Genomic DNA, 20,376 nt, shown 5'->3' on the forward strand with positions numbered 1-20,376 from the left:
GTACACACTCCCCGGCGTTTGCTCTGTATGCATAGCTCGCCCTAAATATGATATTTATATGCTATCTGTGTCAGGGTGGACTTCTGTGTGTGGTTACAAAGTACACCAGGCAAAAAAAAAAGTGCCAAAAAAAAAAGAAAACAAACTGTAAACTCAGCTTACGCTATGCTTAAGCCCGAAAAAAAGTGTGGCCACTTGCGACTCGACACAAATTGTGCATGAGTTCAACATACATATGTATGTATGTGCATGGCATGTGGATCTATATATATGTTGATGTATGTGTACGTTTACGTATATGTACGACAATGTACGTGTCCATTTCCATTTGCCTTGCAAAGTCACATTTTGGACAGAACATAGTAACAAGAGCCGCACAGTTGTGCCTACCAAAATGTTGGTGGTGGGGCAGGGCGTCTTTTCTTTTTGTGGGCTTGATGGGCTGCACTGCGGTTTTGTGATGGTTCGCTCGAAAACTGGAACACGTGTGTGCCGCTCTCAAATTCACCACAAAAACAGAGAGCCAAAAAAGCTGCTGGGCTCTGTTACTCAATTGCAATTGCGCGGGCTGTTAGGCTTATGCTCTTATGCTCTCCCTCTCGCTGTGACGCTCTCTCGCACTTGCTCTCTTATTCTCTTGCGTTGCCGCTTCTATGACATTTTCTTTTATTTTATTGTTGTTTCCTTGTTTTTTCTTCTCCGCTTTTTTGTGCTGGTACAAATAACACGTGCGTTGTCGTCGTTTCGATGCCAATGCCGATGCCGTTGCTGTTGCCGAGATGCCGCCGCTTTCTTGTTTCCTCCGTTGCCATTGCCAGTGTTCTCTATTTTTTTTTATTATTCGCACACACATTTGCGTCCCGCCGCCCAGCTCTGCGGCAACTTTTTGTTCGTGGTGTGTTTTGGCCGTTGCGCCAGGTCGGTCGGTCGGTCGGTCGGTCGGCCAGGCGGCCGGGCGGTCGATCGGTCGGTCGGTCCGTCGGTGGGTCGGTCGGTCGGTCGGTCGGTCGGTCGGTCGTCGAAGTCTGCTTTTTGCTTTCTGCCTTGTGCTTTATGCTTTCTGCCTCTGTCACTGCCAGCGTATTCGCCATTTTCGCTTTGCTGTTTTCGGCTTGCGGGCCAAAATATTTTGTCTTTCGCCTGTCGACTTCATTGCGGTGTTACGTGTTTCGCGTGTCAGACGCAACGAATGGCCACGGTGCGCGGCTAAAGCGGCAAAAACATACAAAAATAAGAAACAAATAAAAACAATAAGAGAATTGCAAAAAGCGAACGACAACAATAAAATAAAATTTATTTTAAAACATTCATAAATTGTAGACTAGCAATAGTGAATAGCATAAAATATATGTATGTAAACATTTATAAAATACAGTGCTTAAAAATGTCCAAGAACGCACATGCTTATATATAAATATACTTATATATATATATATTGGCATGCATATGTACAACACACGAGTATGTAACAATATCCACAAATCGAATCAAATGGTGTATTGCACCCGTTAAGTGCCATAAATGATTCGACGACATTCGGCGCCCAGCTCCTCGAATCTTGTTTATTTACATGCACATATTTCTATATAAACATATACATATAATATATATATAAATATATGTATATCTATCAACTATAGCTGATATATTATATCTTGTCAGCTCTCGATTTTATTTGCTAGCCATAAAGACGTCTATATTTGTTAGTGTTTTGCATACGTAACGTATCATTGATGCAATTTTGGCTTCCATCCAGTTGCTCTTCCTGCTCGCTGAGACTACTTGAGTTGTTTGTGACAGCATCTGAAAGCATCTTTAAGTGTTTACAGGTCTTCATCTTTGGACCAAGTCGAACATTTTTTTCACACGCGCCGGCAATAAACGAAAAGCGATTTGCCTATAATTAAAGTGCAGAAAAATTAAAAATCAAATAATAATATCAACGTATTTTTTTTAGTGATTATCTTAATGATTTTTTTTTTTGTTTTTAACGTGTTTGAGCCAATTATAAAGGATTTCTCGATCTCTTGTTTTCAATAGAAAATTGAATTTTTTTTTCTTGTGTTGTCTAAAGTTAAAAAACATGAAGAACTTGACTTGGAGAAGTAACGACACTTTGCCTATTAAGCCTACGTGTATAGGACACACACACGTGCGGGAGAGTGCGCCTGTGCCGCATGTGGCATGTTGTGCGTCGCAACATCCTTATGCCATTTTGCGGCATTCGGTTATTCATTTCCAATTAATCACACAAAGCATCTGCGAGTAATCCAAGTTTTCAAGGGCACAGGTTTCAAGCCAGGTTATCTGTCAAAATGGGATTCTATATCCACTCGTCAACAAATTGGAAAGTGTTTAAATGCATTTAAGCCTGCATGTCACTTATATAAACGAATGTGGATACTTTGGGATATACGTATTTTGTGCATTTGTTTTCCAAAGTCGTCGTCAATCAATTTGTCCACCCTCTGGTCGGCCACCTGACAGCTAAGATGAATGACACATGTAAATAATATGCACAACAAAGGCAAAACAAATTTGTAAGCGCTTTGTAAATGCCAAAGTTGTCAAGGCTTAAACACATTGTTTAAAGCCAGGCGCTTCTTTAAGCCAACGTCAACCAAATGCCGCAGAGGGCAACAGAGGCCTTGCAAGCTATTTAATAAAAATAAAGAGGAACAAAAATGTTCACATTTTATTTGATTATTTTGTGCTTATTTGCTTATTGCTTGCCTCATATATAATTGAGTCTATATCGAGTTGATTTGTCGTGTTTTCGTGCAGTCTTTTTGGTCGCATGCGCGTGTCATTTGATCTTTTGCTCATAGAAACATGACAAGCGTTTGAATGTCTCGAATGTTGCATGCCACACGAACTGGCTCACACATGCACACACACACACACTCACACACATGCATACACGTAAACATGCGTGTTGCGATCAACAGAACAGGTATTGAAATATTTTTACGCGATTTGGCGGCCTTTAGTTAACTTTTGTATCGATTGTTTGACACGTTTTTCACTGCAATAAGCTTGAGATAAAACCAATTAGTATAAATGAAAACACAAAGTATCTATAGATACACTAGCTCACTTAATCAGGATTTAAAATACGAAAAACAATAACAACTATTCATTATTTATTCATTCATTTATTGCAAATAAACATATTAACTGGAATTTACTGGGAGTTCGGGAACATAGCAGAATATTAATATGCGTGTATAAAATACTTGGTGCTTTGGCAGAATTAGAGTACTTTATTCATTTTCAATGCCAATTTCCTAATTATTTTTAATTTCATTATACTACAGACAACATTGCTGTGCAAGTGTCTGGCCATTGGTCAGGGTAATTTGCAGTTAAAACAGGGACACAGCAAATGCGGAATATCGACCAGTTACCAGTTAGCAGCAGAAATGCGGCTCCATTTGTTTTCATTTATACGAACACTTACATAAATGTGTGTGAGTGTGAAGTTTCTACGTATTTAGGTATTTATTTTATTATTTATAATGTCAGCTACGTGCTGCGCCAGCAACAAGCCCCCCCTTCACACACACACACACAGACAGACAGACAGACATACACACTTAGAGCTGTAAGCAATTACATGAATCTGTGCATCTGCGGCAAGTATAGCTCAAGCAATACAAACAAATATCACCTGAGCTTAATGCAATGCCCACTACATACTGGCATGTGCCAGTAAAATGCCAGTTGTGCAAATATTTGAAACATATGCGCATATATATATATATATATATATATATGTATATATAAACATATATAAATTATTCAGATATACACATTCGCAAAGTCCTTTTTCCTGCAAGCTCTATTACAAATTAATACTGACATATGCAGTCTAGGATAGAGGTAAAATAAGCTCAACTGCAGTTGCCATTCGCAATTTCATTTCCAAGCTAACGTTGGCTTGTGCTGCACTCGTAAAACACTTTGCAACACTGGTAGTGTAAACTCACGGTAAGACAAGGGTTGTGAGAAAGACAAGAACAACAGAAAGTAGCTCAAAACAACGCGGCTTGAAAAGTTCCGCAATAAAAAATATATAGTGTAACAATGCGCTGCGCGTGTTTGCGTATGTGTGTGTGCTTGTGTGTATGGATGTGGATGTGGATGTGAATGTGGACTATTTTCAGCATCAGCGCGAGACAAGTCAAGGCTTGACAATCTGGTGGGCGGTGGGGAGGTGTCGCAGCCAGAGCCACGATGTCCATGTCCTCGTCCGCGCCCGCCTCCGCCTCCGCGTCCGCGTCCGTGGCAGCTGCAACGAAGTGCATAAACATAAAAATTGCATTTATTTTCATTTTTCCCATTTGCTTTTTATTTTTGTTGCTTTTAGGCCGACCGCAAAATCTCTGTGCGGAGCGCGGCTGGTATTAAGATCAAGGGCCTGGCCCAGCAGTTGGTTTTATGTAATTGCGGGCCGTGCGGTTCAGTTGTCATAGAAGCACACAAACAGCAGCCAGCGCGAGCGTGGCCTAGACTTTCAATTTATAGGCCAAATATGTCAAAGCAAGGCTAAGGATAAATATATATATAGACATATATGTGCATATAGCTGCATATAAGGTCACAGCTAAACAGATAATCCCCAATGAGACAATTTAAACGCTAAACAAAATCAATAAATGGACTTGCTATATAATGCACACACGCACACACACACACACACATCTGTCACAAAATCTCACAGCTACGTGTGCACTTAACACAACGGCAATTTAGTATAGCATACATTCGGGAGCCACTGTACGCGCTTAACATCCACTGCTGTTAATCTAAAAATAATTGTCTCTAATACCACATTACACAATGCACTAAATCGAAAGCTTAGTTAGAGCCCTAACGCCCCCCCGCCCCCAGCTCACGCCCCGCAGCACTCATATAAACCCACAATGCACACACCTCAAGTGCTAAGCGCTCATTATACTTATCAGATGAGACGACAGTATATAATTACCGTTAATGTTCGTATCGGTGATTTTAAGAGAGTTCTTGACCACATTCTTCAAAAATTCAAAGAAACTTAGAAATAAATGTTGAATAACAGCTTAAAATATAGTTCTGGCAAATAGGAGCTATAATTCGTTGCGAGCTGCAGCCAACTTCACTGCATGCCAAATCAACTCTGGCAACGCCGCATTTCATAATAATGGCTGGCAGTGCCCACAACAAATATTGAATTCAACTAAATATTTATATATGTTTTACAATTGAATATTAAACAGCCGCTAGATGAATGTGTGGGTCCACCTTTCCCATAGAGCTAAGTGGCCTCCCTCAGTGCGGTTTCAATAAGTAAATAAATAAAAAAAAATGCAAAAATGCATTGTGGAACATTGTTATTCTTTTCGTACTCTTTTAAATACAAATTACAAGTTTTTAATAATATTGCATAAAATAATAATGTTCAGTGGTTCGCTTCAAAAGACGAACAATGAAGGTTCGCTAAGTGAACCACATTTTCCAACTTCTATGAATCGCGTTAATGATTCAAAAGTTCGTCCCGCATTCTTAACAAGTTTCTGATGGTAACGAGTTCGTTTTTGAGAGTATTTAACTAGTCAAAAACTTAAACATTTTTTAAATTTATATTTGTGCGCTATTCAGCTGAACCAGATCCAGTTCGTTTTTAAGCCAGGTTGCAGCCTTGTTTATATGCCCTTATTATTATTCGTAATGAATAAGTGCTCACAATATTTTGTTGCTATTGATTGTAATTAAAAATTAATCAGCAATCGAAATACGCTGTTGAAGAGCTTAATGCACTTCCTGCAGCTGCTTTTCTAAAATCAATAAATATGCGAATAATGTAAGCAATATCCATAGTGTGTGCTGTTGTTTCCACTCGGAACTGCTGAGCAGAAATTGTGTAGTTACCGGGCCTCAGGTTGGCGGCACTTTGGTTATGTATCCTTTCCTGACCGAAGGTCAACATGCCAGAAGTCACGGGCCGGCGGGCCGGTAATAAAAATTAGGCATTGGTTCTTAGCCAAAGTCAATGCTGCGCCTGGGTCATAATGTTTTTTGCTTACGGAGCACAATAATTTGCATTTTAGCCCTTGGCTCTGTTTTTTTTTGTTCTTGTTGCGTGACCAGCCACGTGAGGTGGCATACGCTGGCCCTGGTTCCACAGCCAATGGGCTAATGTTTGGTTTCAGGTCACGTTTGCAACTATTTTCAAAAAAAAAAAAAAAAAACGATAAAGAAAACCTTACCTCGACTCATCATTAATCAACATTTGTCAGCTTTATACAGAGAAAAGGCTGTGCACGGAAAATGCATGATTCCGTTTCTATTTTATTGTTTTATTGCCTTACCAATCAAAAATATAATTTGATAGTGTGCAACTGCCTCGTTTTCAACAATAACCATAACAACAACATGCTCTTCAGATAATTTGATAAATATGTTTACTAACTAATCGTTGTCCATTCAACTGGCATCATTTCTGTGTGTTGGAATAGGCAAATCAAATGTTTTCATTGTGCTGTGTGGCCCAACACAGTTTGTTGGTGTCACGAACTTTGACCCCATTACTTCAACAGCCTTTTGTCAGAGAGAGTGTTGTTGTCCTGGATGTGGCCGTGGCCGCTTACAGTTAACCATTGTTTTGTATTGAAAAGCCATAATAACAAAGACTCCAAGTGATGCGCGCTATTGTAACTCGACAGCTTAATACCCTGGAGGTACACAAAAGGGCCTAGAGCCCTTTCATTTATTATTCACTGCAAACGGCTTTTATATTGCCGAGCATAATGTGAAAGGCAGCTAGTTTGTGACAAATGTTAACAAGAGTCCATTCTTAAAATTGTACGATATGATATTCTTACTACTTAGCTAGTGCACACATTTCATAGGGCATATTTGTCAACGTAAAAGTTGAACGCATTCTAGCAAATGTATGTACTTCAACTACTTTTATGAGTGTATGTGTGTGTGTGTGTACATATGTGTGTACCATATGTGTAGTTTCGGCATCAAAACAAATGTTTAATCCATACTCTAGAATCCAAAGCAACAAATTTTTGACTGGACTTGCCTTAAAGTAGCAGCTACAGCTAAAAGCTGCTGTGAAACATTCAAATTGTGATTATTAGTCAAGTTTAAGAAAAACTAGTGTACAAATCCAATAAACAGTTAAGAAATCAACAGAAAACCAAACGGAATTCAAGCAGAAGCCAATAACAAACAAGAATAAGAATAATTATGGAGACCATTTAATGTGAAAGCTAAGGAAACGGTTAACGGTTAACGGTTAACGGGAGAGCCGCTCAAGATGTCCATGGTATGCAGTCTGAATGGCGATGGCAGCCAGGCAGCAAACAGCACCAATACAAATGCAAACACAAACGCAAACACAGCAACAAACACAAATTCAAATACAAACGCAATTGGGTCCACGGCCACGCACACAACGTTCGACTACACGCAACAGCAACAACAGCAACAACAGCAACAACAACAGCAACAACAACAACAACAACATGATATGCCCAATGCCAGCACCCCGCTGTTGCTGGGCCACGAATCGGGCGGCCTGAGCGGCGTTGCCAACAGCGACGTTGGCAACAATGGTAGCGGTGCAGCCATAACGGTACTGCAGCCGCCTGTCATCTTAGGCACAGCGAATTTCACGGCAGCGGAGCCGGCTGCGGCGTCAGCGTCAGCGTCAGATACAGTGGTTAGCATGAATAGCGGTACTTTGAATGTGTCTGGCGTGACATTGCCAGGCACATTGAATTTCGTAATGGGCGCCACTTCCGCGCAGGCGGCGACCAACAACGACAACAACAACAATATGGACAATGCGAGCGACGACTCGAACCCGGTGACCATTTACAGGTAAAGCGAGCTTGTCTAATCCCTAGCTGACCTTGAGCGCTTGCATTGAAAAACTATCGAACGCGATAGTTGCAAGATAGTTTGCATGGAAACGATAGTTGTAATAAGGATATTCCCCCGGTAAAACGTATATATGTATGTTAATTACAAATATTGATTTTCAACTGTTTCAGATGATTCTTAAACAATTATCGATATTATTTAACTAATCAATTGTCATGGATATTTGGCAAAAATTTTATCACAAAATTACCAAAATATATTATCATTTTAATTGAAGCATTTTAATGCCCATCCATTTGCAGGTGCCGGGCCCCGATAGCGTCCCTCGACTGCATGGAGGAGTTCAGTGGTACGGGCGGTCATCTTGATTTCGGTATCGAATTTCTCACTATTATATAACCTTATAATTTTTTTGTTCTTTTAGTTGATACTCTTCGATTGCTTGGCTTGTTGTATTTTTTCTATAATTGCATATGTACAATACATACATATCAATGACGTATAAGTACCCGTACATACTTGCACTCGAAACACCCGATTTTTGACTAGTGGTGCACGCGTATATAGTAATTTTAATTTCAACACGAATCAACTCAAGTGGTACGAGCTGCTAAACGAAAATGTTCTTAACCTCTATTGAAAAACCTACTGCCTGTATACTTCTCATAGTTATATATCGACATATGCATGCATCGTTTGAGTATTTAAATGACGCCCACGAGACATAAGCTTTTAAACTATTTTACAAACAGTGCTGCAAACCAATAAAAGAGAAGTTGTTGGTTCGATTTACAATTCAAATCAAGTGCCTGACTTTCGATTCGTTGGAATGAACCCAGACTTCTGTCACATCCTTAAAAAATTTAATGAAACAATTCCATTTGTAATTTTTAATTGTCTGATGCGGCTGTGTTTGGAGCAATGCTTTAAGCATTCGCTTCGCTTCGATCCACAGTTAAATATATCATGGAATGCCGGGTTCGAACCGGTGCGATTTGATTTCAAAGGAGACCATTCTAAAGTAGCCTCAGTACACTGTAGTTGGTAAAATTGAGATCTTGATCCCACTTACACCCACTTACACAAACTAAATGCTGCATCTAGGCAAATAGTTTTATAGATTACGCTTAAAGTATTTTGTTTTTCGTTTGATTTATGCTGGTTGTTGCACGATTTGTTGGTTGTTTTTATTTTCGGTAGTGGGAACCGCTAACAATAACAATAAACAAACGTTTCCCGCCGCATGCTTACCGAACCCAACCCAACCCAACCCTGACATACTGATCAATCTCTGGACTGTTGCCGCCACTGTCACCGCTTTAGGGCGTTCGATAAGCCTGGGCTCCAATCCGGCGCTGCCGCTGCGGCACGGCTCGACGCCCACGCCCGGCTTGCGGTACAAGAATCTAGGCAAGAGCGGTCTGCGTATCTCGAACGTGGGCTTGGGCACATGGCCAGTATTCTCGCCGGGCGTCAGTGATGAGCAGGCCGAGGCCATACTAAAACTGGCCATCGACAGCGGCATCAATCTGTTTGACATCTCCGAGGCGCACTCTGAGACGGAAATTGGCAAAATATTGCAGCGCACGGGTTGGAAGCGAACCACCTATGTGATCACAACCAAGGTGTACTGGAGCACCAAGTGAGTTCAACTATTATAGCTAATTATATCCGGGAAGTTGTCAAACTAATGTGTTTATTAATTGAACAGATCCGAGGAGCGGGGCCTATCACGCAAACACATCATCGAGTGCGTGCGAGCCAGTTTGCAACGTCTGCAGTTGAACTACATCGATATTGTCATCATTCACAAGGCAGATCCCATGTGTCCCATGGAAGGTGGGTACTCTCCACTTATACTTTGACTACATTTAAATCAGTTCGTACGCTTACGAACTTATTTTCGAAGCTCTACATTATTAAATTTTACTTTTGAAAAATCGGTGCAAAAATATCTAAAGGCAATTTATTACAATCTCACCGGTTGCGAGTAAACCACTCCACTAAGTGGAATTGGGAAAAGTACAAAAGGAATATTCGAATATACCAAGATGAAGAAAATTAATAACGCCGGGAAAAGACCACTCGCTAGTTAACTTGTTCATATTTTTATATATATGAAATACCTATATAAAACCACTTAATAATGATTCACCGATTGCGGGAAATCCACTTCACTGACTGGAATCGGCAATAATCGAGCAGGAATATTTTTTTTTTTCAAGGGCCTGAAATGGTTGAAAAGAAGTGTCAAAAATAATGCAGAAGAAGTTATATTTATTCCTTTTCTTATATATTTATTTCATGTCCATTTATATATATAAATATTTGAACATTTTTTAACTGTATATAGAGACATACTTATGCCAATTCCTATGCCTATATTTATGCCTATTTATTACAGGCATATCTATCAACTACTTATTACTATATCAATATCTTATACCCATATTTATGCGTAAATATTTACATTTTTTCTAACTACTTATATATAAAAAAAATTCCTCTACCAATATTAACACGAATTCATATTTATTGCAGGCATCGATACCTATGCCTATACTGATAGCTAATACCCAAACCTTTTCTGATACTATTTTAATTTCATTTATATCTGTATCCATATTTATGCCTATATCTCTTACTGAACATTGCTTGCAGAAGTGGTGCGAGCCATGAGCTATGTCATCCAGCAAGGCTGGGCCATGTATTGGGGTACCGCCAGATGGTCTCAGGTTGAGATAATGGAGGCGTATACCAACTGCCGGCAGTTTAACTGCATAACACCGATTGTTGAGCAGTCGGAATACCATATGTTCTGTCGCGAAAAGTGTGAGCTCTACCTGCCCGAGATGTATAACAAAATAGGCGTGGGTCTGATGGCTTGGGGACCACTGTCCATGGCATTGAGCGATACGCAGAATGGGGACAAACTGTTTTTGCCCAAGGGCTCATTTAAGACCAAGAGCTTTTCGTGGACCGAGGATGAGATCAATCGCAACGTAAGTTCGCTTAAAACGCATATTATTATATATTCAACAACAAGAGATCCCCTGTAGGCCGCACTGTCGCCGCAGGGTAGCTGGGGCAAGGATCGGATTGAGGAGGGGCGACGCCATTGCGATCGGTTGCGTGACTTGGCCGCGCTGGCCGAGAAGCTTGGCTGCAGTCCGACACAGCTATCGATTGCCTGGTCACTGAAGCACGAGCCCGTTCAGTGCCTTCTGTTGGGCGCCACCTCGGCGGAGCAGCTGCATCAGAGCTTGCAATCGTTGCAGGTGAGTTGCTTTCCACCCAAATTAGATAACCTTCAATTGTTCTGATCATGAAATTGTTGCTGCCGCAGCTATTGCCGCGGCTGTCGTCCAGCGTAATGCTGGAATTGGAGCGGATATTGGAGAATAAACCGGTGCGACCGCCAATGATATCCACACTGGCGCTTCGGTGACAATCAGCCTGCCCGCAGGGCCCACTCAGCCTGAGCGGCGGTGGGCCCTGCGGTGCCGATTCGCCAAAGCAGGAGGAGGAGGCTTTCATTGAGGAGGCGGATGCCAAGGAGGCTGCAAAGCAGGGTTTCTGTGTTATTCAGTGACGAAAGGAGTCCTTAGATAATGATAATAAATTTTTGAAAGTGATTAGCAGTAAAACTAGCCTAAGTAGCAATACTATGACAACAACAATAAGCAAGCATGAGCTGCAGCAGCAACAGCAGCAACACAAACTGCAACATTATCAGCAGCTAGCCATACCAGCAGCAGCAGCAGCATCAGCAGGAGCAGCAGCAGGAGCAGCAGCAGGAGCAGCAGCAGCAGGAACAGCAACTGAGCCGCCAAGTGGATCCTCAGCTGATCCATTTGATACGCTGAACAACAATGATATTGGCAGCAACGAGGAGCGGGAATCGACTGTTGGCCAGGCGCAGGCAAAGGGTCTGAAGCGACGCTCTTTGCTCAATTTCAAATCCTTCGACTTTCACATCAAGACGCTGTACAGTGGACTGCGTGCGGGCGCACCGGCGAGTGCTGGCCACAAGTCCGAGTCCGGCTCGCAGTCGCAGTCGCAGTCGCGCTCATCCTTGTTGGGCATGAGTCTGGCTGTGCCAGGTGGCGCTGCAAACAGGCGCATACCGCCGCATCTGCGCATCGAGGGCGTCGATGCGGATGAGGAGCAGGCGCAGGAGTCGATGAAATTATTGCTCGATTATTCGCAGTCACCGTTTACGCCGCGACGCAACTCCAGCACCCAACTGCTGCACAGCGGCTCGCCGGCACTTTCGAGCACCTTGTCGCCCTACTATCTGTCGCCATACATGATAGCCGGCGGCGGCGGCGGCGGAGCAGCGTCCTCCACAGCGGTCGCCGACGACAGCAGTTCGGGCAATATACGCCGCTCCTCAACCTCGGATATTGTTGGCTGCCGACGTCGCGGCTCGCCGAGCTCAGCCAACAGCAGTCGCCGGCCGAGCACCTCGGATTTGTTGCGACGGGCACGCGAACGACGCGGCAGCGGGGCGCGCATGGGTCGCAGCGTTTCGCACAGTGCGATGCGCGGCGGCGGACCAAGCGGCGGTGGCATCGGCGGCGGGCCCAGCTGCATGGGCGGCAGGCGCACTAGCATGGCGTTCTAGATATGTAGTATACAAGGAACGCTGCAAATTGATTTCAAATCAGCTGACAAATGGCGCTTATGAATTTTTACTAGTTACACACGTAGAATCAACAACAGAAACCAAATCTTCAAGAATAAACAAAAAAAATATTATAAAAAAAAAAAATAATAATAATTAAAAAAGCAACAACATCAGCAAGTAAGAAGTTTTTTTTTGTTTTTTAAACCAAACACAACCAAGCAGAAAAAATAAATAAAAACTAAAAGCGAAACACAAGTACTTATATGCATATATTTACTACTATGTATACTTAAAATATATATATATATATTTCAAATGCCTAATGTTATACGAGACACTAAACCAAAAAAACAAAGTGAAAAGAAACAATTATAAAATAATTATTCATTCATTTTCATTCGAATGCTGCTCCCAACTTGAAAACAAACAGTTCTTAACGAGTTTTCTCCATATCTCTATAAAGAATTTGTTACTATCTATCGCTTACTTGCTCGTGCCCCATTTTTGATGACAATATTAGATCCTAACTGTAAATGATCACAGCTCTCAACACCTTTTTCCTTTGTTTAACTTTGTCTCGAATGCGCTTTTGCTAAACATTTGCTTTATTCACACACATACACACACACACAGGAATTTGTAAGATCACAAACCTTATGTGAATGCTCATATCAACTAAAAAGTAAACAAAAAAATAACAAAAAATTGAATTCACACAAAAAAAAAAAAAGGTTTTTTTTAAATAAATTAGCTAATGAATAATTAAACTAACGAATCTTGGCAGGCAACAGCAATAAAATGCATCAAATAAACAAATACATTTTAGCTAAGAAAAAAAAAGAAAAAAAAAAACAATTTGAATCAAATCTTATAGACATACTCATTATGTAGTTAAAAAAAAAAAAAAAAAAAAAGAAAATCAACTTGAATCTAAAACCAAGAAGTTTTTTTCAAAGAACAAGATTTAACAAATGCCTTTTATTAAGCAAAACAAAGAACAAAGTTTATATTTTAAATAAAATAATATTAAAAGCAAATTTAAAGTAAATTGTTATCCATTGAGTGCAGATACACACACACACACACATCGCTCAATATGCATTTTGTTAACACCATTTTTTCAGTCACAGCCTTGAGATACTTATGCATAAAATATAGTTAATATATATATATAAATATATATATAAAACGAGTATATAGGTTGCATACTTATATACGAATTAATTAGCGGTATATGCGTATATACAGCGTATACATAATACATATTTACAAATACATATACAAATCCATGCGTATATACATATATATATCTATATATATATTTTATCATTCAAGTACATAAAGTCTTTTCACATACGGACTGTGATTTCACGTAAAGTAAATATATACATATATTTAAAATTAAAACTAATAATTAAAATCATAACTTAAATAATATAATAGTTTGTAAAACATTCTAGTTTAATCAAAGCAAAGACAAAAGTAAAACAAACAAATTAACTGAACGAGTTAGCAAGAGGAAATAAAAAAAAAAAGGTTCATTAATGAATTACTATTAAATATATAAACATTCATATGATGTACATAAGCATATGCAATATGTGATGCATATATGACATGCATATGAATGTAGCAAAGCGTTTGCCTAACTGAGCTCTGACATTTTCAGGCCAGCTACGAAATTTGAATACGAAAACGAAATCCAAAATCCGAAAAATATTCTAAACACAATGAAATATTAAGAAATATGTAGAAAATAAAAAGTGGCTAACAGTTGACACTATGTATTCACAATTAAAATGCGTTTGCGTTTGCCTTAATACACAACTAAAAGAATATTTAAAATTAATTACAAGAGTAATAGAAAAATACAGCAAATACTTGAACAATTACACACACACACACACACACACTGGCATTTGCTAAGAGACGAGAAATCATTAATAGATAGAAGCAAAACATAAAGTCAGGCCGGTTTCCTCAATCTTCAGTTGAATTACGGTTGAGCTGCCTGATTCTCTCTATCCTTAATGCTAACTGGTGCTTGAGAAATCGTGCCTAATGTACTTATATATATATATGCAAAAAACGTAAAAGTAAATAACAAAACAAACATCAGGCCGCTGGCCAAAGAAAACGAAATTAACCTTATGTAATTATAAAATTAGTTCAACACAGATAACGTACTTTTTTATTACCTTTAGAATAATATTTGCATTTTTTGGTAGTTAATCCGTCCTCAGTAACGGCCAACAGACAAGAAGGGCATAGTCGAGAGTACGCGACTATTTAATACCCTGTACCCAATTTTAAATACATCAACAACAACCCAACCGCTTCTAAAGCGCGTAGCATTGCCTGATTGAAAGCAACTCTAAACAATTAAATGCGAAAATATTCATAGACCGTAGTGCATCCAAATATATTATTATATACTTAATTATAACAAAAGTAAAACATTCAACATTTTATTAATAAATGCTTAGAAACGATATAAAACTTAAAGGAATGCAACTAGACTGTCGGACAGACGGATGGAAATAAGTAGCTTTATGGACTCGACCTAAGTATAAGCTTTATATAAGTAAGCTGATTAATAAAACTTAGTAATCTATGGAGCCTGACACGTCTAATGCACCCTGCACACACAACCATATATCCTATACGACAATTACAGGGTATGCATTGAAAACTAAAATGAAAAAAAGACATTCAGTCAAGCCTAAGCTAACATTATTAATTACTGCACTCGAGACCATATCCCAGTTTAAGATACCCTGTACCCCCCTCCCCCCACGGCCACTTGGGCTACCCACATACGCATATGCAAAAATTTTAACTAATTGAACTCCTACATAGTTTACGTACTACTCGCAATCAACTGAGCTTTCGATCTAAGCTTCTGCAGTTATTTCGCTGGCACAGTCAGTCTTTGGGTACAGGGAATACAGATACATTTATACCAAATACATATGTTAATGCATTGATGCCAATGGAAAGCAATAAAAAGTGTCGGTGAAAAGTTCAACTATTAAATGAATAAAAGCAATACGAGAAGAACAACAAGAAAACTATGTTTAAATAAACAACAACAAACAAATGAACGCAAAATTAGCGCAGGTGCATTGTAGTTAAATGTTAATTTTTGTCTGTTGTTATTATTAATCCGTAGCTAGTAAATTATTAATTACAATTTACAAATAAATTCAACAAATTGAACAGTTCATAAAATGCCAACTGTAGCAAATTACGTAACAAAACAAACAGAAACTAAAAGTATTAAATAATGTGCGGCAAGCAACAATATTTGAAAAGATTCTAATTATTAAACAAAAGACCGCTAGTGAATAATCTAGACAACAAATTTTACTTTACACAAACCAAAAAAAAAAAAAACAAATGTGTTTAAATATTCAAGCAGAATAATTATTAAATAATAAACAACAAATGATAAGTACATTAAATATATATATATATATATATATATATGTGCATATATATATTTATTAAAACAAAATAACGGCAACAACAATTACCAAATGCATTAATATCTAACAAAGTTATTTTCTTAACGAACCTGGCAATAATAATTGTAGCAAAATAAATACTTGCAAGCGCCTAATAACAAAAAAAAAAAAAACAACAACAACAATTCTCAGTAAAAAAAGAACAACGTTATTAACAGTCATTTCAAAAATAATTAACAAAAAATCAAAAAAAAAAAAATAAATAAACGAACCACAATAAACTCAAAAAAAAAAAACAAAAACAAAATGTAAGCAAAACGAAAATTTGTACTAGATAAATGCACATACATTTCAACACATGAGCATGTATGTCTATAAGAAAAATTGGCGGGTTTGACCAAACAGCTTAAAGCAAAGCCAGAATACTTTCCGACAGAGATCAAGGAGGTCATACAAATTATTTTAAACAATGCAAATTATAGAAATGCCACATGCAAGAGAACAAACAACTCAAGAAACCCAAGAGAACAAGTAAAAGCTAAAACTAATTTCGATATAATCACAAAATTGTTTTTGATACTTTATAACACAAGAGAAAAACACAGTATAAATGAAATACGTACATACCAGATGTATCGATTGCTATATAATATATATATATACTTATATATATATATATAATTGCTTTATAATAATGGCGATGAATACAAAAACCTACACAAAGAGCAAATCGTTTACAATTCACTCTAAAAATACATTTAATATTAATAATTCTATAAAAAAAAAAAACAAAAAAAAAAACAAAAACAAGAAAACCCCAAAAAGGTTATAGCATGAACGGCAATAACACAGCTCAAATTCTGAGAACTTATATAAAATACAAACTCCTTTCTTTCAAACAAAAACGACATGATTTTCTATTCTATATATATATACATATATTTATACACATAGATATTTATTTAGATATACATTTTTAATTAATGTGTATTTGGCTACTGGTTCTGTTGACGGTTCAAACCCATTGCTGATGGTTCTGTTGACGGTTCAAACCTATTGCTGATGGTTCTGTTGACGGTTCAAACCTATTGCTGATGGTTCTGTTGACGGTTCAAACCCATTGCTGATGGTTCGGTTCACGGTTCAAACCCATTGCTGATGGTTCGATTGACGGCTCAAACCCATGCCTCGTCTTAAGCTCCATTTCTTCCGGAACCGAGATTTCAATTGGAACGTTGTTCCTCAACTTTTTTAACTATCTACATCCCTTATTGCATTCCGAACTTATTGGAAATTATTAATACATACTTGATCGGGTTTTAGCACATTAATAGCTAGATCTAGCCATGATCCGTTCGCTCGTCTGCATCTGTCGTAAAGGTTTCGGTTCGGCTGATCTTTATCTAAGTGAACCGGTTCAAGTTGAGGCTCAAGGTAAATAATTGAAATTATGGTTTTAATCTGGTTTGGCTCAGAACCGCCTTGAGTTGAACTTCTCTCTTCTTCTCTAGATTTAATAAAACGCTTGTTCAATTTAGCTCAGGTAATAATCCTTGACATAGGCAAGAGGGCCTGTTATTAATATAGTTTCCCTTTTTTAAAAGATTGGATCAAATAAGTTGGGTAAGAATTTTCGAACTCAGAACCTGGACGAAGAAACACCCTTTTATGCATTGTTAATGCTTAATAAGACATAAGTTGAAGAATCATAATCGTGTTTTTATTTTAAATCATTTAGAATTATCATATTGCCCAAATGACTAGATCGTTAATTTTTTAGCTGGCGAACCCATTTTATTCAAAAACGAAATTAGACAAATTACAAATGATTTGTATTATTAAATCTAACCCAAAGCACTGAAATGCGAATGTGGTGTCTCGTGTAGCTGACAATCATTCGCTCCCGTCGTCCATCCATTCTGCTCCATTCTGTTTTTATTTCCCAGGTCTAATCTCTATGTTCCTATTTTCCAGCTTGTACCCCGTACCACTCCAGGAGCTGGGAATAATATCCGGATTCCCCAAGTGGCCAACAACATCAAGTGGACACAACTAAGTTTTGTATATTATGCTAAGTAAAAATATGTATACAAGTGGAAACAAATAAGTTGAATTGGGAATTGAAATACATTAGCTAAGCCTCTAAAAAGAACATAATAAGGGATGGGCAGCAGCAATATTGTTAGCAGCTATGCTTTTCCTTATTATATTTTTAACATTTAAAGAGTGGTTGATGTCAACACACATTAGTCATCACTGTCATCGTCAGCCCAATCCAACCAGAAGCGATGGCCAGCGATTTGAATCAGCTGGCCCTGTCCAATCTCGAGAACCGATTCTGCCAATGCAAAGTTGCCAATGTTCTCGATTTTCCACTCTTCGTAGAAGGTGTAGCCATCGAATTCCTCGGAGGCCACTGCCTCGACACGAAACGGAATCGGAACGGGAGGAATCGACACAGTCGAGTCTGCGGAAAGCACAATTAAAATCAATGGGCCAAGCCTTAGCGAAACGGGTTAGCCCTACCTTCGGTATTTCCGATCACGCTGAATGGCTCCAGAGGGTACTTGTTTCCCTCCTCGTCCACCAGCTGCCAGGTATGGAAAAGTGCTGAGCGCAGGAACAACCCCCTGGCATGGTCATAGTCCGGTCCGTGCATGATCGCGATCAAATTAAGCCTTAGACTGAGCACAAGCGAGACAAATCTTAGAAATCGAAAATATTTTGGGCAGCTTTTTCACAAAACAACAATTCATATCGCATTTACCTCAGAAGGTTAAAGCAAGGCAGCCCAAACAATGAGCACAGATCTGAATTTTGATGGATGGCAACCTTGGATATTAAAAATCACAATAATAATAAATTCAACATTCAATTCAGCTTCTCAACGCATATATCTTTAAGTGGGATCTGATGGAATTTGATTTTTTATTCGATTAGCGAGCAATATTGGTTTTTACTTAATTGTGCGATAATTACTTCGATTTCAGGAAATGAGTCCGATTGGAAAATGTAACGCATTCAGTTATCCTTAATCGATAACCATTCAATTATAAATACCAGCCACAGTAACCGTGAGAGTCTATTGATGCCATCTCTTACCAACTGTTCTAACCGCTCTTCTATTTATGATTTTAATGATGCGGGTTTGGCCAATGTACGCCGGATTATATTCGATATAAACCTAGAAAATAAAGTTTCGATCCAAGCGTAACTTTTTGAAGAGCTATTGCTTATTATAATAATATTCTCTAAACAAAAGAATTTTTTGGTTGATTTATGAAAATAGCCGAAGGTCAACAGGTCCTCTGGAAGCTGCTTTTTTTGGGGGCTAGGATCTCTCTTTTTTGGAACTCGGTCGCCTTTTGATTTCCTATTGTGCTCCCTCTTTGTCCTGTCCAATCCGCCTCCTTCTACCTGTTAAGCTTTTATCCTTAACTTCCTTAAGGAAGTTAAGTTACGTGGAGGAAGCGACCCGAGGGTCCAGCTAAACTCGTCAAACTTGAAGTTTCCAACGATTGAATTTAAATTTTTGAATCTTCTGGTGGAGATGGGGGAATCATTTTTCAGGCTTTTCTTATTGTTTGATAGCGGATTGAGAATGCAAAATAATTAGCTCATTGAATTCTATCTCGTCAGGGGTTAAGATGCTAACGTGTCTGATACAGCTTGGATCCTCTTGATAAGCATCTGATCTGATTGGCGGCTTCAAACTTATATTCAACGCAGCTATGAAAATTTGGCGAAAAATATTGAAATATTGCTTACTATCCAATGGACTTTAAACTTATTTTCAAATATCTCTGCAAAGTTTAACTTAGGGCATGGAGTTAATATTTTACACTGGCGGAAACTGAATAAAAAAGGTACTTCTAAAATTTGTGGAATGAAACGTGCCATGTGTTTTAAAATTTATAAAAGAATGTTTGAATGAATATATGTTTAAACGTATCTATGAACGGATGTATGAATGTATGTATGAATGAATGTATGTATGTATATGTGTATGTATGTATGTTTGTTCATGTGTTTGTGTGTGTATGTCTGCATGAATGTAGCAATTGCCAACAAAGTTAAATTCAAGCAGCGCAGTAAATTTAAATGCAACGTACTTTAAAGTGGTGCCTTCCTCCTCGATTCTCATGAATTCAAGTAAGCCTGGCAGGTTTCCTTGCTTTGACTATAAGTTTTTTTTTTTTTGTGAAAAAGTATTGTGTTCATATAAAGGTATGTGTTTGTATATTTCTTATGTTTGTATGTTTGTATGTATGTATGTATGTATGTGTGTATGTAGGTATGCATATGTTTACAAACATATTTATATATATATATATGTATATATATATATATATGTGTATGTATGTGTGTGTATGTATGTATGTATGTATGTATGTATGTATG

The 20,376-nt window shown here is 38.4% G+C and overlaps 2 protein-coding genes across 4 annotated transcripts; one reads left to right on the forward strand and one right to left on the reverse strand.

The window, feature by feature from the left end:
- The first annotated feature begins 977 nt into the window (after nucleotides 1-977).
- Hk (potassium voltage-gated channel subfamily A regulatory beta subunit hyperkinetic) lies at nucleotides 978-16,826 on the forward strand. The gene is given in 8 exon segments (XM_002055081.4): nucleotides 978-1,350; nucleotides 7,040-7,875; nucleotides 8,181-8,251; nucleotides 9,202-9,520; nucleotides 9,590-9,717; nucleotides 10,543-10,880; nucleotides 10,938-11,156; nucleotides 11,225-16,826. Coding segments are annotated over 7 exon segments (2,922 nt in total). The 5' UTR covers nucleotides 978-1,350; nucleotides 7,040-7,309; the 3' UTR covers nucleotides 12,506-16,826.
- Nucleotides 16,827-17,765: 939 nt separating this feature from the next.
- LOC6631471 (uncharacterized) lies at nucleotides 17,766-18,881 on the reverse strand. 3 transcript variants are annotated; one of them, XM_015171145.3, is made up of 3 exons: nucleotides 18,743-18,881; nucleotides 18,502-18,680; nucleotides 17,766-18,442 (listed from the first exon to the last, which is right to left on the reverse strand). In XM_015171145.3, the coding sequence occupies exons 2-3, from the start codon at nucleotides 18,632-18,634 to the stop codon at nucleotides 18,222-18,224; spliced, it is 354 nt and encodes a 117-aa protein (XP_015026631.1). In that variant the 5' UTR covers nucleotides 18,635-18,680; nucleotides 18,743-18,881; the 3' UTR covers nucleotides 17,766-18,221. The 3 variants fall into 3 exon arrangements, with proteins under 3 accessions (XP_015026631.1, XP_015026630.1, XP_002055115.1); XM_015171144.3 differs by having other exon boundaries at nucleotides 18,502-18,659; nucleotides 18,743-18,871; XM_002055079.4 differs by lacking the exon at nucleotides 18,743-18,881 and having other exon boundaries at nucleotides 17,767-18,442; nucleotides 18,502-18,735.
- Nucleotides 18,882-20,376: the final 1,495 nt, after the last annotated feature.

This window comes from Drosophila virilis, chromosome X, assembly GCF_030788295.1.
Source record: "Drosophila virilis strain 15010-1051.87 chromosome X, Dvir_AGI_RSII-ME, whole genome shotgun sequence".
Lineage (NCBI taxonomy): Eukaryota > Metazoa > Arthropoda > Insecta > Diptera > Drosophilidae > Drosophila > Drosophila virilis.

Coding starts and splice junctions, on each gene's coding strand:
- LOC6631471 (XM_015171145.3), bottom strand. CDS start 18,634: ATGCACGGACCGGACTATGACCATGCCAGGGGGTTGTTCCTGCGCTCA. Junction 18,443..18,501: donor CGTGATCGGAAATACCGAAG/GTAGGGCTAACC, acceptor TGCTTTCCGCAG/ACTCGACTGTGTCGATTCCT.